We start from the raw sequence: 27,273 nt of genomic DNA on the forward strand, positions 1-27,273 counted from the left end.
TAAATTGGGGTTTCGGAAATGACACAAATATTGACACTCAATTCCCATTTATTTGTGCAGATTACAAAAACTAGGTTGCATTAAATCTATAATCATACATACAATAGTTCATTTATTGCAATTCTGAATGGTAGTTCTTCTGAAAATGTCTGATAAAACAACCTTCAATTACCATTCTCCTTTCCTCCTACCATTTCTGATTATCATTCGACGCGACGGCAGATTGAGATTGCGCCTTCTGAAATTGAGATATTGACAGACATAGATACATAAAATCTCGAAAGAAAGAGGATAGTTGCAATCTATTACGTATTAAACGTGATTTTTTTAAGTTTAGTGCTGAATGTACGTATAACTACTGGTGAATCTTTGTGTACTTTTTCATCCGACAATCAATCAATGAATCCTGCAGTGGGTAGTGTGTTCGAAGTCACAACCTATCTATTTTCGGACTTGCCCTCCCCATAATTCATTTTGGTAGACTAGAGTACGCGCTATCAACCGAGTCCAAGAAATCATATTTGGAACGAATTTACAATCCCCGATCACACCCCAAAAAAAGGTCATCGGTTGACTAACCAAGCACCACACTGTTCAATGGATTTATAGTTGAATGCGATCAAACTACATCATTTCCGATCGGGGATTCTAAAGTTTAGCCTCATATTTTTTCAAAGATTAGGAAACTTAAAAAGTACAAAAAAAAGGAAAAAAATATCCATGGTCGTTTTATTGAGTGCTTAGATTCACTGCCACTGCCAGGCCTGATCCTGTGAGGTAGGCCTACAAAAAAGCGACTAGATGTTTCAAAATTCCAATACTGTTATTACCTTTACTTTCAATTTCAGATTGAGAAATGGCAGAGCTAGAAGAAGCGGAAGTGGTGATGTCGCCACCGACAAAATCACCAAGTAATAAAGTTCAAGACCTCCAGGCCAAGGGGGATGTGCTTGCTAAAGCGTGGATGGACCTGTTTAGTTCTGTGACCGAGTACCAGGCTGAACTGGCCCTGAAAGAAAGCTTGTTGGACATTGCCGAGATGGAAATAGCCACACGAAAGAAACAGCAAGAGGAAATGAGGACTGTGATCGAGGGCGGCGATGAGGCTGTGGCAAAACTACAAAATGAAATGGCAGCTAAAGAAACAGAACGTCTGCAAATGCAATTGGAACTCAAAACAAAAGAACAGTTACTTGAGAGCGTGCAGTCAGATCTCAAGAATAGTAAACAATCAAATGAGACGTTGCAGAGCGATGTGGCAGCAAAGGAGAGACAACTCCAGCATATACAATTAGAACTCAATTCAAAAGAACAATTGCTTCAAAGTGTGCAGTCTGATCTGAAGAATTGTAAACTATTGAATGAAAAATTCAACCAGAAGAAGTCGGAATTGATGGGGAGTCAAACAGAAATTGCATCCCTGAAATCAGATTTAATAATGAAGAACAGTTTGTATACAAAGTTGTCAGAGGAACATGAGGAGCTCAAGCATGATTTGGACATACAAGTGAAAACTGTGGAATTGGAGAGAAAATCTTTAGAAATGGAACGGAAAGCTCATGACATGACTAAAAGAAGTCTTGTGTATGCAAGTGGAAATGTGAGTGAATTGACTGTCTCTGGTAACATTGCTGTGTTGATGTTGCTGGCCTCAAAATTCGTGTAAAAAGGACACAGCTATTTTGTGCTCGTAAGAGGTGCTTTGCTAGTTTTGTGAAAAATGGCACACTAAATGGAAATTTGTTGAGATAATTAATGTTCCTTTTTAAAAGAAGTCAATGGGGTGTTTTTGAGTATGGGTTTGGTGTCGTACTCATAAAGCTAAAGTGCATCAGTATTTGACAGTATTGATTGTTCACAAGCTGTTTCAGTTAAGGGGGCCTTATAACGAGTAGACCTTTGGTCCTTGATTCAGAGAATTGTACAACATAGTACATTTTATGTCGCAATTATATTTGGTGAATATCCTATAATTATAATTTAAAATCTTTTTCAGAGAAGTCCAAGTGCTCCCCTTAAGGTGAAAACTGATGATTCTAATGATCATGAAGATGGAATGGACAATGGAATGGATGATGAAGATGGCAACGTGGTTTCAGATGTTGCTTCTCCTTCAACTTCTCCTGAGAAACCAATGCGGGTTTCAAAGCGTAAAAAGAATCCATCTGCTAGAGTTATAGCGCCAAAGCCAGATGCATCGCCTAAGACTGTCCGATTTGTCGTCCGCAAAGGTGGAAAGGGAAATATCGTCTCCCTTGCTTCAAGTTCAAGTCCAGGGTCCTCTACAGAGCCCATGGTAACACAGCCATCCCAAACCACTTCGACTGATACACCTGCATCGACGAGTGAAGTCTATTTCCCATTAACTCTGAGTGTCACTAGCAGTGCTGGTGGTGGCGATGTGGAAGATATGGTTCTTGTGAATGAGGCTGCTACTTCTGAATCTGCACCAGGAACACCCATGGGAGGGCCGCCCACAAAAAAATCAATGGTAAGTTTATATCAAGCGCACATTGTTTTCAATGTAAAGCTAGTCATCTTTTGCAGATCAACTCGGTACATGTAAGTATGTGTAAGGTCTATGTTATCCATGGACATTGCACTGCAAGGGCTGTGTGGTGGTCATGAGGTGATACTTTCTTCATGTTGAGAACTAAAGTTAAAAAACATTCGGCATTGTGACCTACTAAGAAAATGATTATCACGGGGAGTCTGTGCCTGAGATGTTGAGACCGTATCTGACATACAAGATAGAGATGTGATACCCAGAAGTATGCGTGTGTCGGGAATTAAGGACTCGAAGTCACTTGCCCTATAGCTGGGATCAGCTGCAGCCAATGTGCTCCGGATATGCCTTCTAAATTAGCATTATCTTCAAGAAATTCAGTGGGAATTCAGGGTTCAGCAAAGTATTCTGTGATGACAACATGATAAGGACAGAGACAATACGATACATTTTGGTTACCATATGGACTTCAAACTTGCTGTCATGGATGGGAACAAGATGTTTCAACATGTTCACCACATCCATATTCCGAACTATCATGACCTGATTGGTATTCTAACTTGTTTACAGATCAGAGCAAGGCGGGATCTTCGCGATCCGGGTAGCACCAGGGATGCATGGACTGCTGCCGATATGACTATGGCAATCAACGACGTTCAAAATGGAGTCCTGAATTTAAGACAAGCTGCACGACAATACAATCTTCCAAAAACGACGCTAGCTGATAGGGTCAAGGGAAGAATCAAATCATTTGTGAACCCGCCGGACACGACTTCAGTGGAACTCTCTCGTGAAGATGAACTGAAAATTCATGACTATATCATCCAACAGGAAAAAATAGGTCATGTGGTGACAAAAACGCGAGTGCAAGAGTACGCTTCAAGACTTGTTGCTGACATGGGAAGAACAGGCACATATGATTTTGGAGATGAATGGTATCGCTCCCTGTTCTTGAGAGTGCGGCACTCTGGAGCTTGGAAAAGTAGGAGAAAGAGGATAAAAAAGGAGATGTTTGACTGTTGATATTTAACAGTGTTGTACTAGGACTGTGACTGTTCAATGCATAAGTGTTGTGCAAACAAAATTCTTTGGCAGGATGTTCATATTTTGACACAATTTAGACTTCATTTCAGTTTTGACAAGCTTGGTAGCAAAATCTGTCCTGGTGCTCTATAAAACTATCACCAGCTCCAGGAATCTGTACTGTTTTTTTTTTAATTGTTGGCGAAGAGTTACAACCAGTAAACAATATTTTAAGGGTACCCTTAGGACAAAACTCCAGGTCAAAGGTACAAGTAGATGTCTCACAGGTTCTCCTCTGTTTATCATGATTTTTGATGTTGTTGTAGTTTAGTTTAGTAGTTTACTTTATTCGAGGATACATGTACACAGCAATAGAAAACATACATGTAACATAATCGATACATTAAATAAACTTTTAAAAATATGCATTGGTAAATACATACACCACTGGTAACCATATAGGTCATAATGGCACCAAGAAAGAAGGACGGCAGAACGGATATTCAAGATGATGACGACATGCGCATCAGCTAGGTGGGTCGGCAATTAAAGCAAAGACAAAAGCTGACGAAGGTACACATGTCGTCAACATCCAGACTGTCCATTCTGTCTACATAAAATTTCTCTAAATGGGTCTTAAAAGATCTTTTTTTTACTTCTGACTTCAAGAGGTTAAAAGTTCTGTAACTTTGGAATTCTAATAAAATAAGATGCTCCGAACGTTTCGGAATGAAATCTCGTCGGCCCAAGTCGTAAACCGTCCCTTGTTGTTTTCGGACGTATTAACCGCGGTCTTGTAATTTGGGTCTCGAAGTCAAATGATACAATGTATAGTTTTTGTTCTAATTGGGTTTTGTGTATGCAGTGTTACTCACTTCACAGTTTTCCACGTTGAACTCATTCTTTGTATCACAGCATTAAAAAGGTCCTGGTCCTGCCCTGAGACGATCATGCCATCGCTCTGTTGGCCTACGGTGTTCGTATTCACTGGTGGTCCAGGAGAATCGAAATGCACTTCACAGTGCCATAGCGCAATTGTTATGCATAAAAATTTGCTTCAATAATACTTGGTATTAGTGGTATTTTTATATCTGTCTATAAAACGGCAATGATGAAAGACATATTCTGTACATATTATAATATACGCTGTTGGAAGTTTTCAAATTCAATTACAAATTTTAAAAGAACGGCGTAGGCCTTTAGCATTTTATCTGGGTGATCTTCTCTTGATTGAGACAACACATTGTATATGTTGACTTTTGTCAAATATAGAAAGATAAGTTTCTCAAAATGAACATGTTTCATTTCTTACAGATAGATGATCAGATTTTTATACTTGAAGAAAGCAGTCTGAGTCGACCAAAACTTACAAGGAATTTTCCTCCAAAGAAGTGTCCTGTTTGCAAAGAAATGATCACGTCAAAATTCCAGCAGCATGTTCGGGAACATGGCGTCGCACGTCCTTTCAAATGTCCAGATTGTCCGCAAGAGTACAAGAACGAGAACGGCCGGGATCTTCATCATCGCATCAAACATCAAGGATTGCCACGCAAACCTCCGCATTTATCCCTGGGAAAACTGTGCCCAGTTTGTAATAAAGTCGTGAAGAGGTTCGAGCTGCATATGAGGAGACACATGGGCGACACATCTCATGATTGTCCAATTTGCCAAAGGGGATTTTATAACGCTGGCGAATGTCGGAATCATATGAAGAGGACGCATACATCGAGTATCGTTGGGAAAAACATTTGTACCAACTTAAAGTGTGGAAAAACCTTTCGGTTTAAATCTGATTATAGACAGCACATTGCAACATGTGCCAAGTATTGAACAAAATATCGAGAAGAACGCTGATTAAATGTTTTTGTAATGCTGAACCTGCTTCTAAGATTGACCTGGCATTTCTGGCAGATGTAAAATGGGACTGGAGCCAAGTGTTCCATTTTGCCTTCTCTTGATGACTAATATACATGTACAAGTTTGGGATCTGGGCCAGGAAAGTACAGTCTTCAGAAAAGCAAAAGCCACTTTTTAAAAATGATTTTTGTTGTCTGCAATCTTTGTGTTGGCAAGTTAACAAGTATATGTACTTCTTGATATGATGTAAATCTGGACTGAGAGTAATATTTGTGTTCATATTCATTGCTACTTATATCATTTTATTCTTCATCATTAGATCATATGTTGCTGTAACCAGGGGGTAGGACCACGTTTTTCGAGTTGTCGCCAATTCAGGGAGTTTCACCCATGACACCTGCAGAATCGACTGCGCCCCTCATGCCAAAGTCGTGTCCTCCGTCGCCAGATTTACTGGCAGTGTAGAAGTACAACTCGCAAAACAGAGATCCTTGTCTAACTGGTAACATATTTGCAGGCCATTATGACTGTCTTTGATTGTAACTCAAATGTTCACAAGTTTTGTTGAATATAAAAGTGCATTTATGACGTATTTTCTCGTTTTGTTTTTTGTGGTTTAATTTAAATCTTAACTTTAAAGTACTGGTCAGTTGACAATGTACAAGAGCTTACAGAGAATACTAAGACTATTGTGATGACAAGTGTGCTTGTCCTCATGCTCGTCTTCCATGGACAAATGTCTCCTTTGACAATTGGCCCTTAGTTTGTCGGAGGACAATTTGAAATCAAGAGATCATGACAAATTTATCTCAACCGAAAAACATGTTGAATGCGTTGCCTTTTAAAAAGCCAACTCACTACGAGACAGTTTGTTCCCAGGACTCCTCCCAGAACATTTCCCGACAATCGTTGCATCTTCTCCATCCTTTGAACTGACGAATCGCCACAGTCAATCTATCCATGGACTTATCTCCTCCAAGGAAATGTCAGCGACAGAGCCGCCGAATTTACTGTAAGTGGTACTGTTCAACCTTCTGGCCGATTTTATATTACCGCAACTTGCGGCCGGCCAAAATGAGCGCGCACATCCATGTTGGCCTGATGCTGTCACCCTTACCGTATTATCTTTAAACCAACTCGGGTGAAACCCCATTAAAAGGAGACTGGAGGCAGCCTGTGCTTTGGTGGGCCGGTCAAATTAAGTATATCAGGAAGTGTTCCCTGTCTTCTAACAGTAGGCTACATCGAATTTATTCGCGTTTGTAACAGAAATATGTATATTGCTGAAAAAAACTCGACGCGACCCAGTCCCCTAACTATGCAAAAACATGTGTCACATGAACACCACCAATTTGACCCCAAACTCTTCCCTTGCCTCCCTTTAATTCATAAGATGATTATAGTGTTCCCTTATTGATAGCCTTGGTTCCATCCTCTAATCACTCGCCATTATGGATTATTTCACTCTCGCATGTGACTGCATCATTGACGGTTGACTGTTGGCATTCATCAATATATCAATCATTTTTGATCAATGATGCCAGGAAGACCAGAACATTCATTTGGTCTCCTCTGCATTACACAAGCCTGTTTACGGGAATCAGAAAATATCTCAAACACTCCTTTTTGGATTAGGCTCCGTCATCGAAACCTCGAGAATCGAAAATGTTCTGTTGACAAATTTGAAAGGAAAATAGACATCGGACGCTTTCATTCATTTAGGACACAAAGGTGTAAGGGACTAAAAGGACATACATTTTGTACAAGTAAGGTAAGTCTTATCATCACCGACACCAGCATCCTGAATTTCATGGTCTTATGTTCCTTTCTAGCGTTCACTCTATCATAGGCACCACAATCTTGGCTATAATTTGAAATCCTAAAGCAATTAGAACTCTTTCGAAATGACAGAAAGGCCAATTTCAAGGTTGGGAGTCAGTTCTCTGGGAAAACAAAGGACTGACTCCTACCTATGATCCCTTGAAATTGGCTTTGACCTCGTTTTGAAAGAGTTCTGGGGACAGCTTAGGATTTCAGGTTCGAGCCAAAATGGTGGTACCTGAAATTAATGGTGATACCTTGAAATTAATGTAGGCCCAACTTAAGGTATATTGATATATATTCAGGGTCACGACTGTTACTGCCCTGAAAGAGTTAATGCAAGCATGATTTTTGTATTTACACAGCATAATTGTTATTGACTTATCACATTCACAACTCGGCCATAATTTTGCCTCCACTTGTTGCATAAACCGTTCGATAAAAGCTTACTGCATACGGTTCCATAAATAGGGAGTTTTCGCAAATCCCCCACAACGTCAACGTGAACTGCTACCCCATTGTTCGACATCGTTATCAGAAGGTCGAACAAAAGAGTTAGACCCGAAATATGTTGAAATTGTAGCAAATGTCAATCTGGAAAAAGTGTCTGGCCCTGATATGACAGATCGGATAATGTTATTTGGTTCTAAACATGAAGCTAAGCCTCATGGATCTGAGGTTCGATGACGTTCCGTCAATAGCTCTCAGAGATAAAAACGCATAGAATCATTTGGTCCCCGGACATTCTATCCTAGGAAACTTCAAACTGCTACACCGGGGTGGAACACGTGGTTTAACTCTGCAAAATTGCGGCGAAATGTATATTTTTGAATCCTGCATGATGGCGAGAACAGAAAAAAATGTTGCACTGATACCATTGCGTAAACATAACAACGCAGCTATTTACACGAATAAGTACAGCTGTTTGTGTTTGTCCCCAGGGAACAAAAGCTGAAATAGCGAAATAACTGCATCGTAAATCGATCACGGAAAATCACTTGTGTGATTTGTGAGATGGGTTTATATTGATCCCTTTGTTCATGTTGATGTACATATGACCCGGCGAAGGCTGGAAAAAAAATCGAGTTCAGCGCGGCTCTGGAGATGAAATTGGCGATAATAGTAGAGAGGTTTAATCTTTTCCAAATTATGTGCACAAATATCATGATATTGGTATACTTCTAAGCCGGATCCAGCTTCCTTTCAAAATTTGTATGTTGCACCGTTGGTCCTCTTAGACTGTGCCGTCCTGTGGACGCGCAATGTCGTCCACAAGATTCACCTGCAAATTTAAATACCATACCGAAAGCATCCACTGAACGCCCGGTTCTGGACCATTGAGGCCTGACCTGCTAGCATATTGGCTATTTTGTTCATATCATAGGCGAGGGCTGTCCAAAGGACGCTAAATCGTCCGTACGACTGATTGAGGAAATAAACTGTCTTCTCCAAAAGCATCCAATCGACCCCCCATTGTCCATTACAGATTCCTTACCTATATAAGCTGGCACAATGTAATTAAAACATGGATTCCCTCAGACTGGGCCTCTATCCTTCCTATTGGCCTGGTCACATTATAGGTTCAGTATGTTTCAAAACATGAACGCGGGTTGAGGATTGCTCCGATCAGTAATCTTTGTTATCGAGCTCGTTCATTGGTCTGCTTTGAGATGGATTATCAGGTGAGGATCTGCTCGTGCTGACCTTGGCTCTGGGTGTAACAGCATTTGTTAACTCGCAAGGTCTGGTTGTTACAGTATCTGCAATCTCACCAGGTCTGGTTGTGGCAGCATCTGCAATCTCAGGACCCCAGCTGGCGCCACCTGAGCTAAAAAAGTGGAACTACGCGATTACTTAAAATCAAATTCCCAAGTTTTGGGTGGGTCGACTGATCCCACGGGAAAATTAATCATTGCACCCATAGGACCGGACGATTTTTTTACAGTGCATGTAGAATAATCTTACAATTTCTCCAGTGTGTGGCCATGAAATACTAACAATATAGGTATCAATTCTTTAAACATCAATTCGTGTCAGCAGAGTCTTTCAATAAATGTCAGCCACTCATTAGTATCACCCGACTCCTTCATTCTAAGCTAATTAGGTAAGCCATATAGATGCCAAAGGAACGCATCGATTGAGGCATCAATTAGATCTGCCGCTTTGATACTGATCCATTGACTGATTGACTTGCGTCTCTTCAGTAAGGCAAAATTAATGTCCGTGGTATTGGGTACCTGCAGCTCTATCGCTGCACCCTGCATGGACAATTCGATTTCGCAACCGACACATGTTGAACTCTTATCTATTGTGTATGGATTTAGCGGATGAAGCAAATGACTCGTCTTTGGTCTGGTGCTTTTCCGAGTATGCACCCGTCTTATTGAAACAGCTTCTCCAATAAATCTGATGGTCGGCTTTCAACTGAGCAAACTGAGGACTGATTCAAAGTGCCTTGCCACGACTGTAACTATCGTTGTAAAAGGTCCCCGCAGAGGAATCATTGAAATATCAACAAGCAGCCGTTAGATCTTTAAATAATTGACCATTGTTATAATGATAGTCGCGACCACTCCGGGTTCGAACCCGCGATCTTTAGAATCTCAAACAGGCATGACCACAGGCGTGCCTCAATCATTCCACGGATCTATCGTATTTCACCTCTCTTCAATGGTCGCATGGATATGTTCATATCATGTCACGGAAACACCATGACAGCAGTTTCAAGCCTCTGCAGAAAAAAAGATCCGCTGTTACCTGGGTACAAACCAATATCGGGTAGTATATTACACTTGCTGTCGTTTTTTTACACTTGCCGCCGGGCAGCACATGGAGATTTCAATTCTACCTCCGATGTTACATGAAAATGTATATCGTGAAATTGGGTGGGCACTTCCTCCATAGATGGATGGACTAGCTAGGCCGACCCGCCGCGTCCGGAGTGTACCGTTTGCCTAGTTTTACTTATTTCGCACAGGATTCGCCACGGGTGCGTTTATGTCGGATGGTTCGCCTTCTGCGTGGTCGCGATATCCACCTGACTGCACGATTCCTAGTTGCTGTGCGCTGGAATTGGAAATAGCCGAAATAACAATCGTACTTTGATATTCGGTTGAGGCAAGGTGCAGCAGAATCAGAGGTAAGAACATCAAGAAGGCAATCTTGCCATAAACGTTTATACAAATCGTTTCCCGAACATGCGCAGCGAGGTAAACCGGGAGTGGAACCTGCCGCATTTTTGGAGACCGGCATTTCCGCGACCAGAAGGCAATCAGTTTCCCAGGCACCTAAAATCACGTGACACTGAATGAATAACAAAGGGATATACATGTACATGTATTACTTGTACTCCTCATATCACCCATAGTCTTTAAATACTGATTAAAAAATTATTATTGAAAGACTCTCACCGAAGCGAAAACTCTGGTGGGATATGCATCCAAGAATTTGATAGAGAAAGCCGGAAATGAAGTGGCGGTAGCGCTTTCTAACAAGGCTGATGTACCAATTATAATAGACACGTTTCCATGGCTACGGAGATTTAGTGAGACGTGACTGTGTTTATGTATGTGGTTCGAAATAATATGATTCTGCACCTTCCGTTTTAGTTTATTTTTGGTAAGCAAGCAATTTCATTTATATTATGGTCATGTTCATAAGATTCGTCTGTCACCATGTCAGCATGTCAACTGAAGATGCTAGTGGCAAGAAGGTGCTCAAGCGCTGTAATTTTACTATTTCGTGAAAACATGATAAAGCTAATGGAAAAAGCATTAGGACAGACAAGTTCAATTCTTTACATTGGCTTATTGGCCACTAGTGTTTATTTATTCAGACCAGACCCGGAGCATCCACGCCTGCCCCTTTTGTCTTTATGGCCATAAATAAGGAGAAGTACATTTTACCGATAGTAAACTAGCACGGACCCGGAGAAGGCTACATCATTGACAAACAATGTTACTGACACAGTCATCTTCAATTTAATAACGCAGTAAGATCTAGATGGTCTTCTCCGGTTTTCTGCCAACGACCGATTTGTTGTTGAAGATGAAGTGTAAGTCACAGCATGTGAATACGTGGTTTCCTTAAAAGTGAGTTAAAAACGATATTATATCTCGTATCTCGTGCATATTGCGAACCTCTGCTTGTATGATTCCGATTCCACTTCAGTCGAAATCATGCATGATGAATGCTCAACGGCGATAAATCTTGAATCTTGACTGTGAGCAATTAGGTTTGCGACACGGAGAATCAAGAATCTGTAGAGAAGAGAGAACAGGAGTAGTTTAGAGTACACCAGTGTTACTATGGGTTGGCTAACGATGCATCCGAGTTAGATATACGCTTATTTAACAACGGCAACAACTATGTCTAACAACAGATCAGATATCGGCTAAGGATGCATCTGAGTTCGCTATACACCAGTTTTAACATTGAGAACAGATATGTTTCCACTCAACGCAGCTGGTTCAATTCCTTCGGGAACTGTTGATACTATAGATGGAGATCGATGTCTCTAAAATAGTTCATCTAGCTAATCGATAGTACATTAGTGGTGTCCATCAGCGAGCCATTCTCCTGACACCTGATGCAATAACACCGCATCGTCATTGTTGCAAAAACCTGTCCAAAATCAGTGGTTTTCCGTCCGAATGCCCAGGCGAATATCATGTAGCTAATCTGGTACACTGTTGATCCGACCCGCTTAAATTTATCAGTATCGAAATCTTTTAACTGCAGGGTAAGAGGAACAAAAAACGTAATGTCAGAAAAAAATGGTATCCACTCGGATGCTTTGTTTTATCACAGAGGGGCGGTTCTTCTCAGAATCCAGCTTCAGGTCGTTTTCATCCGAGATTGTAGCGTCTAAAGCTTGTCTAATTATAGCTGTCTTCATCAGTGTAATCTCCCTTTGATCATCCTACCCTTGCTCTAATTTGACGCGCCATTTCCAACGACTCATTGGAATCGACTTTGCGGAATGGCCGGGAACATCGGGTAAAGCGCAAGCGATCTTGTTCTCCGAAGAACATGTATATACATGTAGGAAAGGTTATGGCATTCTCAAAAGCAGACATTTTCTCTCTGTCGCAGTGTCGATATTGACGCCCTTTTGAGTTTTGAAGAAATGATGAAACCTCCTCCTTCCGGCACGACCACGGCTTCCATCACCAAATTGCTACGCAATGGTAGTTGCCAACGTCTAGTAGTATATCATCACCAGGGAAAAGAAGTCTCAGTAAATCAATTACGATCAGAACTTAACAAATTGGGATTTTGAAAATTGTAGTACTGGTGGTCTGGATTGGTTTTGTCACCAAGGCAACGAGGTTCCTCATCACATGTATAAAGAAGGCAATAAAGTTACATTGGTCGTACTTAACCGAAAGTTACGACATTGGTGGCGTTGGGTTGCGTTTATTTGCATGTTCTATGAATGGTAAAATGTGCTAATATTAGGATTAAATCAAACCTCTAGTACGGCACAGGGCCGTCTCGCTCACGCAATTGCGAGGTAAAGCCCGAAGATAACGAATAAAAAACCCAACCAAAAATGAATTGCCAGTTTCAAAGAAAGAGTCATCAATGATATGCGTCTCTGAATTGATTTCTTCAAAATCAAAAGCTTTCATAATTGGTAAATCGAAAACCACTTTGTGAAAAAAGGTGATTATTTCAAATGCCTCAGGCCTTGAAAATCGATTGAGGTTTTTGATAACTTTGTTAACTTTGCTACATCTCCTGATGATGATGATGTTGATAACGTTATCACATCATAATGACACTACGTGTTGTTATTGTTATTGATAATGCTGATGATGTTCATTATCAATTCATATACATTTGTATACCAATTAGTCATTTGCGCGTGAGCAGGAATGCATATAGCAAATGAGCATGCATCATGACTGACTAGTGGTGTTGCCTCGCGCCAGAAGTAGGAAATGAATATAGTTGAACCAACAGTATTATATGCGAACGAACAATTTGCCAATTTAAAGAATTTTTCATGAATCGCAAAAATAAGGAAGCGCGAAAATTTGGGTGTATACAGTAGTCGAATTAATGTGGAAACCAAATACTGGTCGCCAGCATTCTCAGGCAATAGCGATTAAGGCGTCTTTTGCATTATTGATATCGATAAATGGTCAGAATTCCGGTCTCAAGTATCGTGTTTTCTACGGTGGCTGGGAAAGGACATCACATAATTTTTTTCAACGTGAAATTTTTTTTTCAGGAAATATCTCGATCGGTGGACTTATTATCTCGAGCGATCGAGATATTATCTCGGATGAGATATATTGAGATATTTGGTACAATGAATGTATCAAGTATGGCGAAACTGCCATAAAGAAAGCATCTGCATTAGGTTGTAATTAATAAGTATCACACTGATTAAGAGTATCTCATTATTAGTGCACCAGATGCGCTGACAAACCATGCCCAACACTCGGTGGGAAAGTTACATGTACGTCTGCGCTGCTGCCGTCAGCTTGAATTGAGTCTTGAGAAGATCTGTAGAGCGATGCCACATGTTTGAGCCGTTTCCATGGAAACCCATTGCACAGCATGGGAATAGTAGGACAATTTAACTATAGCAAGCTGGCGTGTTTTCTGCGGTGAACATACGAAATGGTGCGTTATTCTGGCTAGCATACGGCTGCATCGCTCACGCTCAAGGACAGCCTGTTTCGATCCTTCATATTTGGACAATAATTTCTCTGAAGAACATGGAAGATGGCTGCGACAGGTCAGACTTTTTCATACTCATCATCACCGTATCGTATTTATGTTTTCCTGTATTGTTGATATCCCGGGGTTGATATCGCCGAATGCATTGATATTCTTCTTTTTTACCTGAAAAGGCGGGGAGGCCCGGTGGTCGGCTATCTGCGCGGGTAAAGAGACCTGCTTCATCATTTTAGGAAGGTGGTTTTTCTTCTTTCTTTCGCATGGCGGGAACTATAATTAACGATGCCTTGGTACCGCCCCTGCAGGAAGAATCGCGATTAGGGGAGATGATCAAACTTCCTGCGTGGGCCGTCAATCCCTCCGAATGGCGGATACTCGGTAATTTAGTTACTTGAAGACCTTCGGTGCATACCATGATGCGAAACTTTGAGACATGGTTAGAACATTTCGTTGAACCTGCTTTTCTTGACAACATGTATTTTTATCCCCAGAGTGAGTACAAATCTGTGATATCGGCTGCTTTGGTTTAAATCACATTGCCAGAACGCCCTTTTAGAGTGACTATATACAACATGGAAGCTAACACTGTTTCGGTTGATGAAGAAATCAACCTGATGCATCGTACCCCGACTATCATTGGACCCGTCGATAAAATTAAATTGCCTTTCGTCCTTATTTGAACACTACACGAAGGGAAAAACAAAAGTGACTTCTTCGCTCTGTTCTTCAAGTTGCTGTTACCAGAATATTGAATAGATAGACAATGCTGTCCCGAAGTAAGCAAGGGAAAAAAACCCAAGTGACTCCTTCTCTCTGTTCTTCATGAAGTTGCTGTTACCAGAATTTTCAAATGAATAAATAGACAATGCTGTTACGAAGTAAGCATGCCTTCTTAGCACAAGCCATTTAACCTTTTACTGAGCAGACGTCGTGTCCTGTTCGTTACTCTACTCTCTCCATTTCTGCTCTTCAGATTTCTACTCTTGATCAGTAAAGGAACGCTGATTCCTCTCAAATGAGATTTATGTCATGATGATATAGTTAAGTGGGGTGATTGTCTTCTATGTCTCGCCCTTTAACCTTTTGGATCAGACGTCCTCTCTCATGTTGTTCACGCAGCTTGTATTGCCCCAGGACTGTTTCGGCTTGAATTAGATTATCATACCATTTAACAGGTATGATCATCATATCGTTCACTTGATTAATTGCCTTTGTCTTTTCTCTCGCCCTCTAATATTTCGCTGTACAGAAGTCCCCAGGCCAACCTCTGTTTGATGATCAAGTCATGTTCAGGGGGTCCTCATATCCAAAACCGTGCATGGCCGGGGTGCGAAATTTCCTCCCGCCTCACCAATCCATCACTAAGATTTGGCTTGGATGAAGGTAGTTTATTGAACATCATTTTACCTTGAGATGATTGATATCATCTTAATGAATGATTGAAATAAATAACAACACTGTCACTATCATGATTGTTGGATATGAGCTTTTTATCGGATTATTAAATAAGAATTGCTAAGATTGATTTTATTGATTTAAATCATGTTAATGAATGATCTGCAGGATGGAAAGACAGTCAAACTTGTATTACTGATCCAAAATCTACGTTGTCTACGGTAGTTATGCTGCATCATCTTGCAAATGCAGAAATCATGTTCGATGGCATCGGATCCTTTTGGATGGCGTTTGATCCAACAGATGATATTTTTATCGAAATGATTGAGACACTGAGATCAATAATCTATTCTGGGATCAGAGAGCTAAATCTGTGTACGGATAGATGATACGAGAGCCAACTGACTGTGAATGGAACATGAATGTACCAATTAGAGCGACGTATGCATCTATGAATAGATTGTATTGGAAATTGACAGAGAGTGAAAAGTACAAAGCAACCAGACTAAATGGCGATAATATCAATAGAATCGTACGTGATGATGATACTAATTACATGGTTTATAGATGAATGATACTAATCAATGGGTATTTGTATTTGACAGGACCAACGGGCGCCAGGCGCCAGTTATCACTATCCGCTTTCGCATATTTGCGTTGGATGTGGGGTGGATAACATGAATAGTCGACTCGAGGTGTTTCGAGGGGTTGTCGCCCGATTGGGCAACAATACGCAAACTGGGTATCCTTGCATGACTGTACATGTATACTACATTTTAAAATTTATATATTTGTAGAAGTAAAACACAAAAATAATGTCAGAAGATGTCGCCGGTTTGATATGTAATCGAAACATACATTTTATTCTTCACCGTATACGCGTGCTCAGCAAAAACCTTTTTACAACTTAAAAAAATACAGGGCTCACCCGGGAGTCGAACCCGGGACCTCTCGCACCCTAAGCGAGAATCATGCCACTAGACCAACGAGCCAGTTGAGTGAGAACACGGTCTCATTAAAAGACAAAGACGTTGAACTCCAATAATGTACAAACGAGAGAAAGCAACGTGAAAAGTTACTGAATCTTACCGGAGATTTAAAAGAAACTCTTCGAATTATACAAAGAAAAAATATGTTACTCAAAATGGAGATGACTTTTGAACGCACTGCGAGTAGATGTTACGCAGATTGATTGTTTCATCAGTTCTAAAAAGAGTATCAGGATCTACCTTTTTTACGGAGACTTTTAACAATTATCGATGGTTTAATAGTGTTTTAAAGTCTCTCTCTGTAATTATCATCAAAATATTACGAAATATATTCTGAACGTGCAACCAGGTCAGGTGACCTCTGACACTGAATTTCGGCCCGATCTGATTCACGTCTTAGTCACCAGGGGGCCAAAAGTGAAACAAACCAAAGTAATGAGTGTGAATTGACATTGATTTACTCTCAAACTTCCAAGAACTGTACCCGCTCCCGCGGAAAATCTCCTCCTGCAGTTACAAAGAAGACCGATATCCGAAAGGCATGAGAATGTCGGAGCGGTTTTGTTCAGCTTCCTTAAATAATTACAAACGCCAATACCAAGCTTCTGTGATGTTGCCGTCAATAGAAGTGGCTGATTGTGTGCCGCGGGTATCGGCGAGCTACTTCAACGCTGATAAAAGCAGCTGCGACGACTTTGATCCATGCCAGAAAAATACTAATGGTGTTGTGTGGAGAAAAATTCGATGGTCGTGTGAGTGAATACCGAGAGAAAGGCTGAGGTTGGCCTTTGCTTGATCCTCGTTTGATGAGACTTGTCTCATGATACGGTGGCTGTGTGTGTGGGGGGGGGGGGAGGGGGTATAATTAATGTTTGGTCAGCGTAATGTCACATTTGAAAAAGATAACGTGTTTTGGATCCGTTAATCGTCGCCATTAGTGAAACCATAAAATGCGCTCTCCGTACTGGATCGCATTGTTTCGCTTTTTAAGCAAAGTGATGACCACTTTCGATCCTTAAGAACCCGTGCATTTTACTCAGAATGGTAGTCCATGAGAAAATGTCACAGAGGTCCACCTAACTTCGTTGCTAGAGAAGGAATATTGGCAATGGGTTGATTACCTCCTTTATCGTGTCTTAATGGTGTGGTCAATGTAAACTATCACATCCAATAACGTCCAATGTAGAGTGGACATTATTACCTACAACCAACTGACATAGGTGATCAAGTCATTTGCGAGACTCGTGTCTCTGGTCGCCGGGATCTTGACGGTTGGCCCGTGGCTGGAATAGAAAATTTGGTCCTCATCGGATGGCCGATTGGCTGTGTGTCATTAAAGGTTATCATGTTGTTGTTACCGTCAACTACAGATGATGGGAAACGCGTGATGATAATGTCATATCCCTACCCGCCGGCTGGGCCAACGTCACCTTTGGAACCAAGAAGCTGCTTTGGTAATTTAGCTGGCTTGTTTAATTCAAGACCGAACATGTCAAAAGAAACCTTTGGATTAACCCCGAGTTAACCGAAGGATTTGTCCTCACCCAATGCATCCGTATGTATATATGGGGGGCAGCGGCAACGAGAGGGCCACAATGAGGAATTCATGTTACGCAGAGTAGAGTAGAGGGTATTGATTAACTGTCTCGCCACTTTCCTCAAGCCACAATTTGGGAGTTTGCTCTGATATTGGCCAATCAGCAGTCTTGTAAGCGGCATGGGGCATGATTTCTGAGCCGAACACGTATAATACATCCCTTCTGATTGGTCCTTGGACTTGGGTTTTATCTCGGTCTGTTCTCTTCTTAACGTATGTCTCCGAACTCTAAAAACAGTGCCGTGTCTCATTAGGGTTGTCCTACTTGACATGCAGCCTCCTCAGCGCTGATATATCCAATTGCTGAGGGTACCATGTGATCAGAATATATTCTAGACATACCCGGGAGATAATTTCTTCCTGATCAGACACGACGGAGTGTTGGTTCGACTTCCAAACAACTCTAATGGCAGATGTGGATCAGGAGGAACCATGTCGTGCGCTGTGGAGGCTTAAACTGTTCTAACCACTAAGCTATAGATTTTCCCTATGTTATGGGCTACATCAGGTTTTTTACTCGATTAAATATGTCTGTTCATATGAACAACCTCATTTTCTTCGGATTTCTGAAAAACTGAAGGAAAAAATTAGTAGAATTAGCGGAACAAAAAACTTAATTGAAATCGCGACATTTTAAATCTGAAATTGGTGCTGTAGCAAAACCCCTGATTTAATGGCGTCTCTAAAATCATGGACCTGAACTAATTTTTCCATGAACTATTCATTTAATTAGGGAAGGCAGAATTTGAAAACTTTTATGAAAACGGAATTAATGGCAAGGCTTAGGAGCTTGAGGCAAGTGCTTCGGGGCACGCATTAACCATCTTGTAGTGATGTTTGAAATAATCAAAGGATGAATGAAGTAGATTTTAACATTGGAAACAGCTTTCTTTTGCTCCTTGGTAAGTGGTATAGTAGATGTTGTTTTGGAGACACTGGGAACCCATTACTTACAAATTCAGCTATATTGTCAATGCATGCTACCGTAAGCCTCTGGCATGGTACCCGGCATCAACATGCACGCCAAGCTTTCGGAATCGGGGTTCGGCTGCCAACAGTTACATGTATTTGTCTCCGGGGCACGCTCTCCTTGGACATATCCTTCTTCTAAACCGGCTCGGTTCCGGGGCTTGGTTTACACCAGTCTTCTACCCATTGCTCACTACTGTTGAACCTGCTCACAAAAATGGCATGGCTATTTATAGGGTAGGTCAATTCGTCCAGATTCTGCTTTGGGCGTCAAATGACAAACCAATGTCTCTACAGGTCACGATTTCGTATTAAAGATTCCCGGTGTGAAAAAAGTCTTTGCTTCCTCATGTTTTTACAACGGACCTGACTCCAATACGAAATTAATTTCCGCGCCGATGGTTACTACGGAGATGTTCAGTCTGTGGTATTCTGTCTTGTTATTCTGTCTTACCAGTCAACAGTGACCTGATATTGCCTGTGTGGAGACTGATGTCTGTGGTATGCTGTCATGTTATTCCGTCTTACCAGTCACCAGTAACCGGATTGGCTGAATGGAGACTGATGCATGTATGTGGTATTCTGTCGTGGTGTTCTGTCTAACCAGTCACCAGTGACCGGATTGCCTGGATAAAGACCGATATGTCGGTCGTGTTATTCTGATTTGCCAATGTCCAATGACCAATTGTGTCTTCAGGAAATTAGGTATCATTGGCAATGGGCGGTTTCCTTGCATGATTCATTAGGTATATTGCAATCAAGAACGTCAGGCATCCTACCTAAACATACATGTAGCGGCCAGCCCCTTCATGACTGCTCAGAATGCGAACAGCCAAGAAAGAACATGTCGGAAATGTATGGGTTAAAAAAACTGTAAGGTTTTTGTCAACGTGTCATTCAAGAATAATTTCTTAAAGTATAATACCACTATCTCAGTTATCTCGATTTTCACTGAGAAAGCGCTTTGAGGAAGGATCTGTCCATACAAAAGCGCTTTACAAGGAATTGAGATTTCTCAGACTCTTGGAGCCTAAAAGTTGGGTGTGGTTGGAATAACCAGAGTCTTTCATTTATTTGAAAGACTCTGGTGTATCTAACAGGACAAACTTGTACATTAAGTTTAGATTTTTTTTTAAATGGTTTGACATTTTCCATATCAAATGTCGTGGAGGTACTCGTACCTAGAACATGTTTTCATCATCATAGAAATACACATACTGGAAGATTAGGACCGCGCACTTAATATTCTTTTTGAAAGCAGGCTCACATGAGCAAAGGAAACCAATAATGGTCTCTTGTAACGGTGAAGGAGATGCTTCATCTTGATCGATATATCTGTGGACGCTCAATAAGTACATCGGTTCCGTACAGATGAAGTTGTCGTCACCGCCAGAGAAATGTTATCTATTTCCTCAAGAATACTTTAAAAACCAGGTTCACAATTTTCAGACATAATGCATGTTGCAAGTAGGTCTCATACTGGAGACCAAATTGAAGCAGACCAGACCAGATCATATTGGCGCGCGTTTACACAGCAATACCAGTCTTTCAAATAAATGTATTTGAAAGACTCTGGCAATACAAAGGCCGATCAGTTTGGTCCCGTGTAAACGGCCTCATGCAGTAAGCTAATCATGAAGTCTCAGCAGTTGTTCAGAATATTAACAACAAAACCCATCTTTACTATCTGAGGGTTAAAGTGGGTAGTTACTTTCCCAGTCAGAATATTTCAACACACTGAAAGTGTCATTAACTCTTGCTCATAAGATGGGCCTAAGACTTCTTGGCAGGCTGTAGTTCTCATGGTAACCAAGAACCCGTAGCAAATTGGATTCATTCACAGCCACTGCATCTTGCTGCTTTGATCCGTTTGGAGAGCTGTTGCTATTTCCTAAAGGTGGCTTCGTGATGTCCAGAAATCGCTACACGGATCCATTATTCTGCCTTATCAAGCTCTGCAAGGTGTCAGATCTTGTCCGAGCTGCTTTTTACCACTTTTGAGTGATTAACTTGAGTGCTGTTGGTCATCCGGGATTTGCCAAGCTTGTGATGCATGGTTTTATTCTATCAACATAATAATAGTGCCCGTGCGGATTCCCTAGGAGTCATTATTCACTGTTGTTGTCAGCCTTTATCTTCGTGTGTGGTTGTTGACCCACCACAGCACCATTGGTAAAAGTGCATTGTACGAAAACGAAAGTTGCAACAGCTCCGATATCTGCGATTTTTTGCCTTTGCGAAAACGGCTTATCGTGTACCATTTCCTCCTTTGGGGTTGAATCTGAGGTTATTACACCTTCTAGGAGAACGCTCACATTGTGTAGTTGGTTTTAATCTCAGAGAAGTACGGCTGTAATAAAAAGCACCATGATCCGCTGGTGGGCGTTGCAACAAGCACTTCAGCAAATGGACTGGGTGGGTGGGAGCCAAATTACTGAGAAATGTGATTTCGTTTCAGTTCAAAGGCAAGACACTAATCCAACTTTTCCTGGGTTTCCCCCTGCCCTGCCAAAGATGCGAATAACAGCTCCGTCATTTTTTACCCACTATGGATTTTTGATTGTCTAGGATTTTCAGCCAGAGTCTCAACTCACTGAATGATCGGTGAACTGTCTTCCATCTATTAGGCCACGGGGTAATTCTGGATCAATAGGACCAATTTATCGAGTCGGCCCGCGTTCCGCGCAGTTTCCGCGATTGAGGAATTGTTATTACCATTATCATTTCAATTAGTGATCGAGTTCATTGATCTTCATTAACAGTGTATCGGTGTCTGTGAGAGCCATTATTATGGAGTGGACCCTTTCCTATTACTGATGTTATTTGTCTCAGTCTAATCTGTCTTTGGTCTTATCAATCTCGGTCTTATTCGTATGGGGGTCTTTTTTCTTCGGTCTTTTATCTGTTCTCGGTCCACGTTACCGTATTGACATACATGAATAAGACAAGCAATGCACGCTTGTCGTAAGCAAACCTAACGTGAAGTGTTCTCGTGATTGGCCACAATAGTTGTCGTCTTCCCATTGTTGGTATCTTCCTTTCTGTCCTCTTTGACACTTGGCGCGCCATCCACTCCAGAAACTTATCATGACATTTACAGCTACAAGAGATTAATGGAAGATAACACAAGCAAAGCATGAATAGAAATCTTAAGAATGCAACGGAGTCAGTGGCTTTGAAGATGCCTTGTGATGTTTGTGAATGGCGCACGGAAAGAGGTAATCCTTGTATTAGAAATCATGTATCATGTAGAGCTCATAGCCAGGATAAAAACTGTTGTAGTTGATGATATTGAGAAGATTGCATTCAAAAGACGTTCTGAAGTACTACGCTATACTACAAGCTGTAGGGGTGTTCGAATTTACTGCATCGGACACTGGATTTTGCAAGCTGGATTCTTCATTTTTTTGTCATTGCATAAACCCGATAAATGCCATGCGGCATCCATGAGATAAAGCTGTGATTTAAATCAGTATTATATTGACATTATATTGTCCATGGGTAGTAACATGGTTTATGCGTACATAGTATACAACTCATTTTAATTGGAGGCATCATTACACTATTGATATACACTGTGCCGCAAGAGAATCATTCAGCTGATACTACATTTTGCATAATAGACTCTGGGTTCTCAATCAAATTATAGATCGACTGCATGAGGCATAAAGATCGGTGATGCCATACCGCATGTTTAATTCATTTGCATCATTTTATTTGCATCATTTAGTTATTTTATTGAATCTGACATGTTAAAACTACTTTTAGTAGGCAGGGAATGGACGATGGTGTGTTTGCATGGATTATTATGCACAACACATCGCCTTGATGAAAAATCGTTGTTTATGAAAAGCGAGGGCTGCTACACAAACAACACCATTCACGAAAAGAAGTTCAGTAGAAAATTGTCTCAGCACATGTAGGATAGGTTTTTCTAACTGTTAAAGAACATTTTGATTGGATCTCTCTGAATGATGCGCGGGGAATCGACCACCCAGTCGTTTTCTTCTATCACAATGGTTCTGATCACTTTGAGAATATATCAAGAGGAGGAGATATTCCAATTACCAAGAATTCTCTACCAGTAGCAATGCACCAAATGATCACGTCAGATCCCCTTCAGATCAGATGAACAAAGGATTACCACTGGCATGCATACTTCATCGTTCCCCGAGATGACCATCCATCTTTATTGCTAGTTGACCCGATTTCAGGGAGTCAGTCTGGTATGCGCCGCGTCTAGGGTCTCGTCTTTCTGAGTTAGCCATAATTATCAGGTTCCTTGGGTCTCGTATATTTGATAAGATTGTGCAGGACAGCGGCAAACCACAACTTTCAAATAACCTGTAAACAGTGCATTATTCGCGATATCATTATACCATTCCTGAATTCCTGAACCTCTTTGAATTCCCTCCGTAACGTCCGTTGGTGCAGGGTCTTTCAAATAATATTTAGTGTAGTTGAATATAAGATGAGAGAATAGGTTTAGAAAAAACGGGTTGGGTACTTTCGTATTACGACGCAAAACCAAACAGATCGCATGGATCTTTGTATTTAAACAACGATGAAAATATCAGATTCCCATTAATAAACACACCATTATTTTCTTCACACACGATATTGTTCATGCATAACTAATCGCGCTTGTCGCATTGGCAGTTAATCAAGTAAATGGAAGGGGTGACGGGTGTTTACATGATAAGGTGTCGCCCCTTCTATTTCCTTGAACAAGGGCAAAAATAGTCAGCCTGATTAGTTATGCATGAGCAAAATCAAGTCACTTACGAAAAAAAGATTAGTCTTTTATGTGGACGCTCTTGCGCCACCATGGCCGGGTGCGGGTTCCAGCTTCATCAACTGCCTCCGCCGGCCATCCATCACTAATGGCGGATGTACCCTCTTAGTGAACATTGGTTTAATCAAGCAAAGATTTCTATGACTAGCGGGAACACCAAAGGCAGTCTTCCTTTTATGCCGCTGTATTTGTCAAGGGACAACTTGCGCATGGGATTCAGGTGGTCAAGGGGATAATACCCCTACTCGCCGCCCATGCGACGCCGCGTGTAGCTTCACATGGAAGCTGATAATTGATCATCGCTAGTTTTGCGAGACAGTTTTGGACATAGCTTGCAACTTGGTTCCCTGTGCACTGTTTATTGCAATTAGATTTTTTTTCAATGATTCTGGTCCTAGGAGTCACGGGGCTGGAAGCCATTTCTTGATAATCTGTGTCACAATTAATTATTGTCAGCAGCAAAGATATGTACGCTGCTCTTTGAGATAATCACCGAGTATGAAAAACTCTTATTTGATAATACTTTAGCTGCTCCGTGCTGTAATCACTCCTGATCGTTTCTTTTTAACGTTTGATGCCTTGTATGATTGCTTTGAGAAGAAATGCCAAAGTGTACCGTGTGTTTACCGTGCTTGATTTAAAGGGAGTCTGCAGGCATTAGCCAGGTTGGTCGGATTGAATTACACAGATTTTCCGATAGGTGTCTCTCTTATCTTACATAGAAACTAGTCACGCTTGTGCAAGAATACGCTCATCGCTGGATCAAACCTGATCTATAGTCCCTTAACTGCATAGATAAAAGATATTTAGTCATCTGAAGACCATCAATTTGTTTCCCTACTTCCTTCCCATAGGCAGTCATAATTGCTTCTCTGGATCAGGGAGTTCCTCGGGCGATTGTTGTCTTTTTCACGACCACTTTGATTGGTTCGGTACATGTATGGCGTGGGTGGGTACAGGGCCCTGATGGAGGCTGCCTGACAGTCTATTGCATCTCTGGATCACGGAGATCCTCGGGCGACTGTTGTCTTTTTTACCGCTTGAATTGGTTAGGTACATGTATGGCGTGGGTGGATACAGGGCCCTGAATGAGGCTGTTTGCTTCGTTAAAGCAGTCGCATCTGGTTTTTGAGCTGAATCTCAAAAACCTTTATTTCAAGAGTGCAGCTCTGGCGTTTCGATACATTTCAAAATGTTCACCGCCTGCAACTCCTTCCTCGCACAATCTTAATTGATATGACCATTTCGACAGCTGTTTGTTATTGTCTGTAGACGAGGCCCACCCTTGAGGCTTGAAGACGATCAACTTTCAATCGATACAGGAACTCAGGTACTTCCAACATTAACCGAGATTTTACTCTCTGTTGACTTCTGTGTTGACTCAGACAACAAACGCTACATTCACTTGCCGTGCAGCGGCCGTGGGATATTTGCACCGGTAGTTGATAAAGCTTGGAATCAGTGAAACCTTGGAACCAGTGATAAACCTTGGAATCAGTCCTAAAAATGCATAAAAACATGAAATAATGCCATTCGAACCTAACGTGGTTACGAATCAACATTTGGAGCTTATTCTTACATGATCAGATCGGAATTTTATGGTAATTTAGGAATCTGTCGCATATCCGATTCAATAGTCTGTATTTTAGAACAACCCAGTTGTACCTCGCCTCCAGTGTACAGTACTGATCTCCCAAATATGGGAAGACACGCCCACCACACACCCATAATATGAACCAATAGCGCTCCGCTTATAAATACGCCACCACCACGCGGGGCCTATTTGAACTACGGATCGGTCTGTTCATACAGGGTGATACAGAGAAAATTGGGGGCCTGTCATGCATTATGCATGGATAAGGTTGACGACTATGTCTAGGCCTAATTGTCTATGATTGACTGATATTTTATAACAAACGATGAATAAAAGAAGCCTAGTCATGTATGTTTATTACCGAAGTTTGCGGATGAAAATTTCCTTCGCCGTGAGCGATTTCTTACATCTTCCAGTACGCATCGAGGGATGCAGAGATCTTTGTGACGTCACCAGTTCTAAGCGGTTTTTTTATTCACGTGTGTGTTTGTCCTATGATCTCGTGCATCTAGTACCGAGCATAATACTTTATCGTCTATGGAATACAAAACAATCATAAAAACTAATTTTTGCTTCCATTGAAGAGAAATAAAATATTTTAACGACCACAGCGCATTGCCAATTGATGACGTCATCCTCCACATTAAAAATGTTGGCTTCTGAACTAACTGGCAAATTGCTATCAATAAAGTCAGCTGGGACGAGACTGTCAGTTGGGAGGGTATAAATCGTGGAAGGAACGCACCCGATTTCCCGCGCTATTTGCACAGTGATTCCATGGTTTACATTGAATATTCCAAGGTTTATCAGTGTTTCCAAGGTTTCACTAATTCCATACTTTATCAACTACCATTTGCACCTGCTTGTAGACGGACTTGTTGATTTGCTACAAAACTTCGTGCTCGCTTTTAGTGGAATACACAGAGAACATTGGACTTGAATGGTAAATAGAGTCTGACATCGGAACTACGTTGGAATTATGGGAACAGGGAGCTCTATCAGCAAATTACAGCACCTTTAAGGACAAGAATAGAAGTGTCGAGTCTAAGAGGCGTATTCGGGGAGAATCATTCGGGCTCAATATACCTAGAAGTCTAAGACGGATCGTCTTGAATGATTCTACATAACACGACAATTGGAGGCCCACCAGCTTCTCTTGCTGGCTACCTCGAACAGCTGCTAGCAGCGAGTAGCATTTGCGAGAACAAATGCGAAGAATGAAACCGTAGATCAAACATTCTGAGAAATAGTGTGCCCATTCTTATTAACTGCTCATATACGATTACCAACTTTCTTAATGGTTGTTTGTTCGCGAACACAACCAGAAACATATTGGACTGCAATGGGAAACATTAGAACTCGATGAGAAAACACCGTCATTCATACATACTGCACGAACGAGAGTGAATCAACAGTTGCCGTGGTTACAGCCCGCTCTTGAACCGAGCCAGCGGAATAAGCCAAGCCCTGGAACTGGGTTTGTTGATCGCCACGTCTCTTCGCTCCCGTTGCCAAGGATGCAAAGGGGTTCGACCTTGACCTTGTGAGCTAGCGAGATCACGCACACCGAGGGGAGCTAGCTCGGGAGACAGAAAACATATTGGAGGGTATTCGCCGCGACTTTCTTCTCGAAGGATGGCAGGAATTGACCTCTACAACCGTAAGTATGACTCCAATTGTCATTTGCACTATCAGTCATTTTTGCTTGTAGGTTAATTATCCATATCTACAGGTAGACGTTTTTGCAAAAATCTTTCGGCCTACGTTTATCAACTCTTTACAACATGTGCCGATTCTAGCATCGCCAAGGACTTAAGAGAAGTCGGGAACTATACAGCCAATGAAATAGGTCCGCATCTCTAGTCAAGACCAATTTACACAAGGTTTAAAATCTATATTGATGTGTCATTAAGAGTGATAATTTGATATTGATCAGAACTCGACAGGTTTTTAAGTTATTCTATACCATGTTCGTGTGTTTTGTATGACAGCCTGTAGAATTCTCAGAGGAGTGCATTCGGTAGATACCAGTCC

At 41.3% G+C, this 27,273-nt stretch overlaps 2 protein-coding genes and 1 non-coding gene across 5 annotated transcripts in view; 2 read left to right on the plus strand and 1 right to left on the minus strand.

The window, feature by feature from the left end:
* Window positions 1-200: 200 nt before the first annotated feature.
* LOC135487808 (zinc finger protein 652-like) lies at window positions 201-5,967 on the plus strand. 2 transcript variants are annotated; one of them, XM_064771897.1, is made up of 4 exons: window positions 201-345; window positions 849-1,600; window positions 1,997-2,491; window positions 4,844-5,967. In XM_064771897.1, the coding sequence occupies exons 2-4, from the start codon at window positions 857-859 to the stop codon at window positions 5,357-5,359; spliced, it is 1,755 nt and encodes a 584-aa protein (XP_064627967.1). In that variant the 5' UTR covers window positions 201-345; window positions 849-856; the 3' UTR covers window positions 5,360-5,967. The 2 variants fall into 2 exon arrangements, with proteins under 2 accessions (XP_064627967.1, XP_064627968.1); XM_064771898.1 differs by having other exon boundaries at window positions 3,077-4,974.
* A 7,826-nt stretch (window positions 5,968-13,793) lies between these two features.
* The window catches only part of LOC135487802 (uncharacterized), a 32,885-nt gene continuing 19,405 nt past the window's right edge, over window positions 13,794-27,273 (plus strand). Inside the window, exon 1 of one of the 2 annotated variants that reach the window (XM_064771884.1) lies at window positions 13,794-13,958. The gene's annotated coding sequence lies outside the window, so the exon portion shown is untranslated. Of the gene's footprint in view, window positions 13,959-26,664; window positions 26,900-27,273 lie in introns of those variants that run through there. The other variant, XM_064771883.1, reaches the window with a different exon arrangement.
* On the minus strand, window positions 16,216-16,287 carry Trnap-agg (transfer RNA proline (anticodon AGG)). The gene has a single exon. It is a non-coding gene; the product is annotated as a tRNA-Pro (tRNA).

Source organism: Lineus longissimus, chromosome 5 (genome assembly GCF_910592395.1).
Source record: "Lineus longissimus chromosome 5, tnLinLong1.2, whole genome shotgun sequence".
Lineage (NCBI taxonomy): Eukaryota > Metazoa > Nemertea > Pilidiophora > Heteronemertea > Lineidae > Lineus > Lineus longissimus.